The sequence below is a fragment of the Hermetia illucens genome, chromosome 6, assembly GCF_905115235.1.
Source record: "Hermetia illucens chromosome 6, iHerIll2.2.curated.20191125, whole genome shotgun sequence".
Classification (NCBI taxonomy): Eukaryota; Metazoa; Arthropoda; class Insecta; order Diptera; family Stratiomyidae; genus Hermetia; species Hermetia illucens.
In genome coordinates, this window is record NC_051854.1 from 11518062 (window position 1) to 11530304 (window position 12243).

The window sequence follows — 12243 nt, forward strand, 5'->3', positions numbered from 1 at the left end:
TGTATCCAACAGGCAGACAGGACGATACGACGCTGGGTTTCCAGATGGCTTGCCAGGTGGCTTGCCAGGCTTCGGAAGCAACACCAACTTTTGCTTTTTCCACTGGGGAGGGAATATTCCTTCTTTTAGGCACGCCTCGAAGGTGTTGGCGAAAAGGTCGGGCCTAGTCTTCACTGCAAGTTTCAAAGCTCGGTTGGGGATGCCATCCAAACCTGGGGCGAATTGAGGTATGGAGGATATGTGAGACCTATATGCTGTGTGGTATTTCTAGATGTGGGCCGGGTATTCAGCTTATCAGCCCCAAATTTATGTCTTGCTTTTGTCACCAAGGGAGCATTGGGTCGAAGTATCATTATCGTCTGTTATTGATTATTTATAATGCTAAAGTTTGGTTGAGGTGTGTCCTTGGCAGTGTATTCGTTCACAGCAACCTCTCTACTAAATGTTCTGTCAAAACAGAACTGACATAGGTGTAGCCAATCGTGAGGTAAGCCCTAGTTCAAAAATTGATTGACAGAAGGACCGGCCTGCATAACATCTAGGAGTCAAACTACACTCCGTACCAATATCCGCCCAATAAAGCTAATAAAACCATATTGTAATTTGGAGATGCACTGGAAATCTTTCCTAACCTCCCTGCAAAAAATAATATTCAGTAACATAGGTTGGAGTTTGTTAATTTCAGGATCAGGATCTGTCTCGAATGCTTTTCTCATCTGCCAGTGCTTGACTACCAGTGGTGATGCAGCTCTTCCACCTAAAAAGCAAAAATGAGGCAATATTCTGAAAACTAAAATCCAGAAATTACAACTCCCTTTCCTTTTCGTTGTGGTAGCAGAGATCTCTTCGACTTTGGGATTGAATTATGAGAATCCATGTTTCGTAAAGGGTAAGAAGCATTGCGGAGGACACTCAGTAACAAATTTAATTTGTCTTCCCTAGTTCTCATCCAATCAGCAATCAAACGAGTGCATATGTTGAAAGTATAGTGCGCATAGGGAGGGTCCGATTAACATAAATAAAGGATATGTTGATTCAGGGTTTTTGCGTTGTTTGTTAGGGAAAATAAACCTCATTCTGTCAGGTAGGTTGCCAGCAGTCAGATAGCGGTTATGAAAGTTTTCATATCCACGATTTGCATGTAAATGAAGTGAAGTGAAATGACAGATTATGTGTAAGGAAGAATCAGCGGTTAGTTTGTTACAAAAGAACTGCCTTACTTAATTGCCAACCCAATGGCAAAACATATCAAAATTGGGTGTTATTGAACCTAAAAGCAATACCAGACATATTAACATTTGTTGAACTAGACACCTGCACATAATCAACTTAAGTTTCTGATTGTTTCGCCTTAGGCAAGTTTTCAAAGGCGTCGAAAGTTGTTTTCCACCGAAAGCACAAAAGTACAATCAACTTTGTTGTCTTTTCCGTGCTTTCTAGAAACTTATGTTAACATATATAAATCGAATATCATCTGTTTGTGCTCTTTTGTATAAAGAAGGTCAAATCGACCCATTGAGCGTTTTTCTGGTTTAAAACAAGTGTTATCATAGCAAGTTTGGCTGCAATTGCAGATGCAGACTGAGCTCCAGTCTTAAATGGAGAATGAGCGTTATTGAAGATACTGGAGCCTCAGTAGCATCTCCAAATGCAGTCCACTTGCAAAACCAAAGAAGTTGCCAGTTGCAGGTGCTGAAGGAAGAGGTCCAGTTCTAGATGTAGGGGCGACTTCTCCTGGACAAAATTTTCTTATCTGAGGGTTGATTTCATAGAAATATTGAACCGAAAGATTGACACCGACATTTTAAGTGAGCTCCAATATCTTTACTTCCACTGAAATCTGTTACATTCTGTCTCAGTAAAATTCACTTTTCAAATGCAAGATTAGACCTTGTGCCCCACAGCTCAACGGTCATTAGCCCAAACAAAATGAAGCATTAACGAATCAAATGTAACGTGACACCTTAAAATATTGAAAATTTCCTCTAAATTATACACTCTAGACTAATAATCTCATGCTAATGAGCCGTGGGACGCTGGCCCAATTTCATAGCCTCGTGTTCTCGATTGTAAAGCAACACGAACCAAGCACAAGCCCAAGCACTTGTTCTACAACAATGTAATTTACGATGTAATACTCTAATTTTATGTACAATACAAACATTTTGAGGGGCATGAGGCCAAGTGTCTATATTTAGCTGGGAAGTCTAGTTTCGTATCAAGTTCTCTGCACTCTTGGCTATTGGATGGCTATTTCCCTCGTTCCTTTACTTGAAGAATAGGCTTCGACTGTACATAATACGCTATTCCAAATGTTATCATTGCTATTAATGGCCCCGGCCTAAATGTTTTGGTTTGCTTAGTTCTCGTCTATTTCTACTTGGAATTCCGCTTACACATCCCCTTGTAACTCATTGACCGTCTCTCCACCTTTTGGCTTGTTTTCTTTCAGGAAATTAAGCAGAAATATCTACAATTTGCACATATAATCTCACATAGCGACGTACTACTCAGTTGTATATGATTTTACCTATATATTCAGAGAATCCAACGTAAATAGAAGCAATTAACGAACGCTGATTGAAATGGCCCTGAACTTGACTTGTATGTACTTTTGTAGAGTCAAGTATGATGACGTCGGTGACGGCATGTTGTTTGTTTTCTTTTTACGTTATTATAATGGCCATCATTTCATCAGATTAGCACAAGGGGTTCAGCTTGTGTTATTCACCTTTCTCGCTTAATATGTATTCACTGTTGATACGTATTTGGGGGTATTTTCATCATATAATAATTGTGTCGTGTATTGTATAAATAACAACGACGTATTCCTCGGTAATTGTTGGAATGCAAATTCATGACCCAGATATTCTCTGTGTTATGTAATGCATATTGAATGCAATATGAGGAACCAAGTTGTGTAGATTCGAAAAAAGCTGAAGTTTTGGGTTGATTTTGTATATATAGCAGCCAAGTCAAGCCGATGGGTATTCATTTTCCGTTCAACCCTTGGAATTCCTAACATAAAAGGAGCTCACCAGTCTTTTGGTGTATTAAAATGAGCTGTCAAAAGTCTGTTTTTTCTTTATATCATCTTGAATGGTGCATACTAAATTTACGAAACCACTTGAATTGAGAGTGAAGCAAGCAACCAATGGTGTCAACTTCAATGGTAATTGATCAGGAGGTTCTCAGCAATATGACGGTGAAGTCTTCCATTATTTTGCAACCTACTTAAACCTGATCAGTGGAGCCTCGCGAAGCACACTTTTTAAAAGTTTGTCCATGTTAGGAGAAGACTCGAATGGGTTCAAGTTGATCTCACCTTGGCAATATAAATGTACATCGATATCATGATATATTGAGGCTCGATAAAACGGCGGAAGTGGGAAGTTTCCTTCGTTTTCCTTATCAATTCATGAATATCCACCTTTCAATAATAATCCCCTTTGTCGATCATGTTCTTGAATATGCGGTCGCACTTACCACCTGAGTTCTAAGCACCTAAGTGTAGTTCCATCGAAATATTCGTCTAGATGTGCTTAAATGTCACTGTGCTAGCTAGTTGCACGTTATTATACGAAAATATCATATTTCTTATACGATTTACCTTTGATGGATGGACCTAGAAAACTCCAGCAGACATGAACAGCTAGACCCCAAAAATTAGACAAAAAAAAACAAACAATGAAGTTCGTTTGGATTTTCAACTCTATCCCGTGAAGAGGGGTTGAGGTAGAAAGAGAAAGGTCTCCTCTTTCTAATTTCCCCCCTTAAAAAGCCAAGGTGCCATGATTCTTATGCCAAATCGATTGGATTTAACTTTTAACTCTAATACCGCGTTGAAGATCTCCTTTTCCAAGTCCGTGGAAAAATCGTGGTGGGCGGCTCCTCTTAAAAAGTTATTGCGTTTCAAATAGGGGGAAGGAGTTTTTGAATACCATCACGGTAAAGTTTGAATTACCGATCCTACCCTCTGGGAGGGAGGAAAAAATAGTGGGTATACAAAAGGAAAAAAAAGGACCTTACTCTCTGGCAACGTTGAAAAATTGTGTCATTCTTCTCCTGTTGGACAGTTATGGTGCCGTACAGATGCGCAAGGAGCGGCCCTCTGTAATCTACCTTGCACATCGCGATGATAATGGACCTATCAATAAGCTTATTAATGATACGAAAATAGCCTCTTTCCGGGACGCCGTAACTTTTTAAGAAGCAGTGATTGCCACAGATTTTAATGGGACCTTTTCCTTCCTCCATATATTATATTTATACCTATCCTCTCTAACCTCAAATCCTTCTGGCATAATAATAATAATAATAATCGTTGGCGCAACAATCCAATTGGATTAGGACCTTGAAGTGTGTTAGAGCACTTCATTCAAGACCGTAACGGTACCCTACAGGATAGCCTTTACCATATATTCATATTTCCTGTTCACTGCTTACTAGAGTATAGGACATCCATACAGTCAGACTCTGCTTCCGTTTCATTATCACCCCACTTAATGCCATACAAGTGATAAGTTCACAGCAGTGAGACAACCGTATGATGAATGCCTCATGACTTTTTAAGGGGGGTGACCGCTGGAATCTTCAACTGGATTAGAAAGGAGGACCTTCTTCTTTGTTCTACTTATGCTCTCGTCCTCTTCCCTTCACGAGGGAATTGAAATTTGATCATGATAATATAGAAAAAACTTTGATCAGCTATAGTTTTTAAAGGGAAGGCATGACCGCCACGAGCTTTCATCAAGTTCGAAAGGAAAGTATTATAGGAGGTTTTTAGGTGAAAGTAAGGTATGGTAGGCTAACTAAACTGTTGAACAATATGAAGTGGAGATATTCACCAGGACCCTCTCACTTTATGGACATTCATGCTTGACATTCATCTCAGTGGATTAGAGGCCTGTCTAACATCTCTGCGATTTTAACTGCCGGTACCCAGTTGAAAGGAAGCGTAATTCACCTCGAACTGAAGTAGTTCTCCTCTGCAACATGAAGTATTAACTACAACCAGCACAAAACTCTCACAAGAAGCCAATCTCACTCTGTTTAGTAAACAATTAAGCCCTCTGCGGCTCTGCATTGGCAACTGGCTATCGGAGAAGTGGGGTATGCACACAAAAACAAAATGTACAACATTGTATTGAGCGATCCTAATGTGGGTAAGCTGAACATCTTTGGAAATGAAGAGGTATATAGACTCGCTAAAGCTCAAGCTATACATTGGTGAAATCAAAATTGGTCAAACACTGTCAGGACTGACTCTTCTGTCGAAGTTGCAAAGATTCCAAACAACCAAATAGAGTGATTTGAACTTCTATCAGCAAAGCAAATTTTCATCAAGGAAGCTGAGACTATTAAAGCCTCATTGTTACGATTTCCAAACAAGGGAAGATTATGACCCTAGGACAACGAGGCCCAGTGTAAGGAAAAAAGAAGTGAAAATTACCCAGGATTTCGAATAGTAGCATTTGACTCCTTCAAACTGAAAGCGAAGATGTGTTGGTTTGATTCTCTTATCTAGTCAACACGGAGAGGAACATATATGAATAGACGTTTTAGGGGGCAGTAAGCAATCTGCATATTACCTGCCTTTGACAAATGCCACTAGATTCGCATAGTCCACGGCCAAACAGGCAAGAAGCTTGGATATAGTACACTGGATGCTCTAAGCACATCATTTTTGCTTACTCAACTAAATAGTTGCAACGAACCCGTTAATTCTGGCAAAGGTTTCGATTATGATGGACCAAATCCTTGAGGTTCCCAGGAGTCGACCATGGACATTTTCCTGACTTTTCCATTTTACTGGTTCCTATCCTTCTGACCCCGAACATTGAATGAAAATTTGTCTCTATCTATTTATCTTTTTACACCATTTTTTCGCGTCCTCCTTTACCCAGATTATCTTTCCCTCAAATACAAATCAATTTCTGAATCACGCGTTCTTTACCCAAAACCACTCTCCCCTTCAAATCAGAATCCAATATGAAATCAAAAGTAACGTAACATATCTCACTGCCTTTGGAATTCGACCTTCATCGTAGATATTAAAATGAAACAGAAATACCAGCGAAATGGAATTAGAGAAAAAAAATGTACATAAAGACCAACCATGAGATAGTCATCAATTTCCATTTCATTCATAAATCCGCAATTCTACCCAGTTATTATACATAGTACGTCCATTCATACCGAGGAGCACATACATATAAATATATCTGGATTGTATTTATGAGTATTTTTTTTGTCTGCTATCATTCTGAAATATTTCATGTTCTCTTCTAAATCTAAAAATAGCGCAAAGCTTTTATACAACTTGTAGTGTTTATATATGACAACAAAAGGAAGCGGTGTGTTATGCAACATTTCTACTTAGTTGTCTGAACATATTTTTGTAATTAAAATTGTCTCACGTATTTTACTTTGTTGTTGATGCTGACGTTGCTCGGTTCTTCCTAACAATCTACGCTTTGAGATAGATTGTTCAAGGTCTTTCGGTTACCAAATCTCTCCTTTAACGATGAACCCCGTATCCAACGCACTTCTAAAGATGCGGAGGAAAACAACAAAAAAAGACAAAATCTAATTACCGTGTACCATCTTCAGTAACACGTAACCGTTATCGTAATGTGTAATAAAAAGAACAGGGAGGACCAGCAGAGACGAAACCTTCACCATGATTTGTTAGTGTGACTCCAATGATTCGTTCGTGTATGATTTCAATTTTCTATTTTTAGATAATCTGTCTCGCCAATATGTCTAGATTGAAACTATGTACTGACTTGCTTGCCATTACTGAATTTCTCTTGGCTCTACTTTTATCTTGTTTTTCTTCGAATTTCATATGTTTCAATGAAATTTCGTTGATCGCTATCGTAGCTACACTGAATATTAATTGCTTCTGTTTACTATACACCGGCTATCTCGTGAAGATATCAATGTTTTGATTGAAACCTCCGTAGTAGCTTTCATTTTCATTGCATGCACGTGATCAGAGTAAATAAGTCGCAGATTAACTGGTTGCTGCTACGAACATGACGCTCAATTAGTAAGATTATTGGATTCGACGACCCATTCGATAGACCCCATTCTGTTTTCTACTAATTCGTCATGATTTATGAGCAGAATTGATTTTTCCGGGACTACCACACTTTGTTTCGCTCAGTAAATAGCTAATTGCTAATTGCTTGAATTAACTTGGAAAATCAATCATTGCCTGACGTTTATATGTTGTTCTCAATCATGTTTTTGTTGTATGCCTTACAGGTCAGCCGAATCTTCCGATGCCGCCTCGTCCATCGTCTAGTAGTCAAGCGCAAGCAGGAGTCAATCAATTACCACCAACAAGCGGTGGTATTCTTAGTAATAACAGTAATTTAGTTAATGCACAGCAGCCACACCATCATCAACAGCAACAACAACCGCCACATCCACATCATCATCAGCAACAGCCGCCACATCAACAACAGCAGCTACATCCGCAACATCCTCAGCATCATCCATCGCAACAACACCTGCCGCCAACACATTTGCATCAGCAACATCAGCAGCATCAACAGCAGCAATCGCAGCAACAGCCACCGCCTCAACAACAGCCCCTGGACCCGTCATCGATAGCGGGATCTAGATCGCAAACGAGTACAGGGTCAAATAGTGGTGGTGGTCCACCAGGTGGAGGAGGTGCACCTCCAGGTTCACAGCAACCTCCACAAGCAGGTACAATTCCGCCACATCAGCAACAACAGTCGCAACAGCAACAGCCACCGGGTAGCCAACAAGCAGCTGGCGGACAACCGGGCAGTAATATGGCGGCCCAAGGTAGCTATCAGACACCGCCGCCACAAATCTCTCATATGCATGCGTACAAAATGGGACCAAGTCCCGGGCAAGGCCCTGGACCCGGTCCACAAAGCATGTCTCCATATCCTCCACCTCAGTCACAACAGTATTCACAAGGTAAAGTGGAGTGGCATAATCACCGCTCCGTGCACTCATTTATTATGTAACTAAAATTATTCATTTCGAGTTTTCATTTAGAACGTCTTTTCCAAATTGATATCCATTTGGAAGAGAATGTTCCACTTCTCTACATTTGTAACTAACACTTTATATGTACGAAGATACTTCCTTTATAATGATTATCCTTATCGTAATCTATCACATTTTAGGGAGTTATCCGCCACGCCCGCCATATCCAAGTAATTATGGTCCAACACCACCGGCAGGTCAACCGCCTCCTACGAGTAACATGCCGCCTGGACCAGGACAATACCCCAATCGACCCCTACCCAATCACGTAGGTGGTCCACATTCACAATTCCCTCCATACCAGACGGGTTGGACACCTCCATCACCTCAAGGACCTGGCATGATGTCAAATCATGTTCAGGGCAAAGGAACACCTCCTCCATCGCAAGCCAATGTTGCAGGATCTCCACGCCAATTGAATTACTTAAAACAACATCTTCAGCATAAAGGTGGCTATGCGGGACAGCAGAGTCCTACTCCGCCACAAGGTTATGGAAATGGACCTGCCATGCATCCACCGATGGGTCCGCCTCATCATATGGGACCGCCTCTGGGGCCAACCAGTATGGGTCCCCCAACGTCGGCACCACAAAGTACACCACCTCCATCTGTGACACCGACCGGTGCGAATAGCCATCCCGATGGGAGTTCCACCCCAGATCCGAGTATGTCACAGGACAATGGAGTCAGTTCATCGGGATCTTCAACGACTAGTTCGCATCCAGTGACCTCAGTCGTGACTACGGGACCTGATGGCACACCTTTGGATGAGGCTAGTCAACAAAGTACCCTATCCAACGCTTCTGCAGGTAAGACGTTTTTAAATCAGCACCATTTGTATCATATTAAAGTCACGATTCTTATTGCAGCTTCTGGTGAGGATCCACAATGTGTCACACCAAAATCTCGTAAAAATGAAACCGCCTATAGTCAAAGTCATTTGGCACCGCCTACTGCTTCACCTGGTGCTCATCCGCATAATGAGGATTTCGAAATGAATTCACCATCATCCTGGCCACGGACAGCCGCTAGTCCTGTAATAAAAAAAATTTTTTAACTTTTCATAATTATCCTTTTCTTGATAGGAGAGAATTATTTCACGAAACTTTTCGTTTTTCTTTGCCTATTTCAGGTATTTAACAGTCATGTTCCTGCTGAGACGTATAGGAGCACGTCTAAGGTAACGAAAAAGGTATGTACTCTTTCACTACTATTGTTGTCGTTTGTAGAGTGTGGGTGTGATGCCGAAATATATTGAACGCTGATTTCCTTAGATTCTTTTGAGATTAAGAGATTTGAAGAGCGTAATATATTTCGGTTTGATGAATGATGCTAAAGTGGCTCAGGAAAGTGTTTTTGGTTGGCTTAAATGGCTTGAAAATGTTGGCAGTTGTAATCGAAGAAGTTGAAAGAATTGTTATGAGTAATTTTTAAACCTTAGTGGATGACTGAGGTGCACAATCTCTGCAATATTTTTTTTGCAATCGGCCAGTGACTAAAAGGACCCACCCCACCCCAACAATTGTTGGGAGAGTCGCAGAAAAAGCAGACTTGAGCGTAATATATGCTTCTGGGGAATAGATTTTTTAGTGACTTCGAGTTCCTCTAATAATTTGTTCATTGTTTCGATGTTTCATGTGTGAATCATAATCCGTGCATCAGGCTCATCTCTCTCTCATTAATTCTCAATTTCCTTTGAAACTATTCGTAAATGCGAGCAGTTCAACGGTTATCTCATATTGCGTTGACGCCTATACTAGAAAAGTTGATCTCGATCTAAAAAACTCCAATAATTCATCTAAAAATTTACTTGGGGAAGATTTCGCTTAATGTATTCAAACGCATGATACCTGCCTACAATGTAAGGGCAAAAAATGAGCAACTGCAGAAGTCTACTTTGGTTAGTCTAATGTCTGAGCGTTTCCTGGACAAGCACTTCATATTTTGCATCGAGAGTCCATATGCCCGGAACTTAAAGAGGTGTTAACTAGCATGTGCTGAAATGAAATTACTAATTTTGACAACAATTGAGAAATGAATAGGAGTCACCAGCCATTTATCTTTTGAAGCCTGTTTACAATGGGACTATGAGTTATTTGGCATGTTATTGGACAATGCCAACTACGTTAAAATGTCAGGGCCGATCCCAATGGTGCCTTAGGACACTTTTAGGCATTCTTACCCCACGTCTTCAAGGGTGCAACAGTCTAATTCGGGCGAATTGGACCATTATATTTCCCTTGGAACCGGACATGCCGATGGGGGTTCCAAACAACTGGATCCCTTTATAAGAAGCATGTACTTTTCGCTGAATCCCAAATTGGTAAACCCACAAGGCCGTGTATGCAGTAGGAGCGTTATTGGTTCATTGTCTACTCTTGAGAAACGAATTCTAAGTGATGAGTTAATTGAAAAAAATAGGACAAATCGAATAAGTATTCGCAATCGTCGATTTTCATATCTGAGATTTTAGATTACGGACTTTGGAAGCATTCGAACAGTTGAAGGATGTGCGCTACGGGGATGATTTCTAATGACCCTTTTGTTAAAACCATTCGTACACTTGAGTTTTACTGAGTGCTTGTGCTGTATAGGTTGTTTGTATCACTACAGCAGTTTTCACTTTCCAAGTAAAAAACAAAGCCTTACGGCCACAAGTCATTTTTTCGTTTCACTGACTGGGGACTGAATGCCACAAAAAGCTGTGCTAGAGGACTTCCCCAAGAGCGTAGGCTCTTCCTCTACTGTTCAGGCTCACCTGGTTCTATGGCGACCCATTCATTAGTCATTTGATAAGTGTGAAGATGTGCGACGATAGGCTGAAAAGAAGAGTGTGAAGCCTCTCCAGTTATGGATGAGGTGTGTTAACGATGATTGTAATCTTTTAAGCTTTTTATCTCTTACTCCAGAAAATCGGTCACATAATCCTGTCAATATCTCAAAACTAGAACGCTCATAACCTAAATAAGTATGAAATTCTTGCTCACAGCCAAAGCATCATGTTTGTCCGGTTGGCCGAATCATTTTTCATTCGATCACCGGCTGCCTGAATAGTCAAAACTACCAGACCAACTGCATTCCACTCACGTTAGGGAAAGTAGATGGGTTTATACGCATTAATCTTTCAGATTTTAAAGGGCCAACAGTATGAAGCTTGATTGAGCAAAGAATTTTTTAGTAATACGAAGTTAACCTCAAAGTTATGACCTACAGAGCATTGGGGACTAGGGAAACTATTTAACTTTTGACTATACTGTTATGGTTGTTGCTTCCTGCAGTCCCTAAATACATGTATATGCACGATTCGCTGAGACTCCCAATCGCAACTTAGCAGCCATTGGGAATGGAGGTTTCCACTGTCGTTACCGCCTAGTACTATTATAGGTTCGTGCAGTTACTCGGTTTTTGGACGTAAAACCCGTTTATTCAATTGCTAATTTTCAAAAAAATAAAAATTTCGTAAGAATTGTCCAGTATGCGGAGCGCCAGCTCATCAATTTCTAAAAAGAACATCTCAAAGGTTGATCAAATCATAGGTGAATGTTTCCTAAAGTATGATTGAAAGTATAATTCATAGGATTTCTGCAGAAAAGCTCCAACATAAGGTGTTGGGCGGATGTGTACTGCGAATGCTAATGAAAGAGTTTTACGCGGAAAGGATCTATTTTTAAATGAATTTTCTAGCAACTATGCAAATTAAAAAGGCAACTTTTAGAGCTGATTGTCACGGATGGCAAAACCAATCCACTCCGCACCTGGGACCACAAAAAATAACACGACATTCTTGATCCCCTATACTTCGCTCGTTAAATAAATGCAACCCAGAAACTGACCCAGCCTATAGTGCGGATTTAACACCTACGTCTCTTCAAGGACATAGCACGCTAGTTAGATGTGTGTGCATATAATATCATAGCACCAGCATCAGAAATGCAAAGGCGGAAATGGCTCGAAACATATGTAATTAGGACTAATCGAGACATGCATGCACCTGGTCCTTAAAATTGGCCTAGTAGAAGGCTGTTTGCGAATTGAATTTGGTGTTTTATTTCATCATCTATCTTTCGTCAGTTGTACACCTCCATCTTCTGTCGGTTGAGCACCCAAGTATGTTGTCTATGATTTCCAAATTGTGCTCATTGTGGGGGCGTCATTTTTCTCGTGTGCCCAACTTCGTGTCCTGTTTTGTCGAGATTTTTAAAAATCTCC

The 12243-nt window shown here is 40.5% G+C and overlaps 1 protein-coding gene across 7 annotated transcripts in view; it reads left to right on the plus strand.

Moving 5' to 3' along the window:
* The window catches only part of LOC119659198 (trithorax group protein osa), a 403506-nt gene that overhangs the window by 362699 nt on the left and 28564 nt on the right, over window positions 1-12243 (plus strand). For 6 of the 7 annotated variants that reach the window (XM_038067160.1, XM_038067163.1, XM_038067164.1 and 3 more), the window contains 4 exons: window positions 7273-7962; window positions 8175-8843; window positions 8904-9070; window positions 9167-9226. In XM_038067160.1, coding sequence (XP_037923088.1) covers window positions 7273-7962; window positions 8175-8843; window positions 8904-9070; window positions 9167-9226 — 1586 coding nt within the window. The remainder of the gene's footprint in view (window positions 1-7272; window positions 7963-8174; window positions 8844-8903; window positions 9071-9166; window positions 9227-12243) is intronic. The other variant, XM_038067165.1, reaches the window with a different exon arrangement.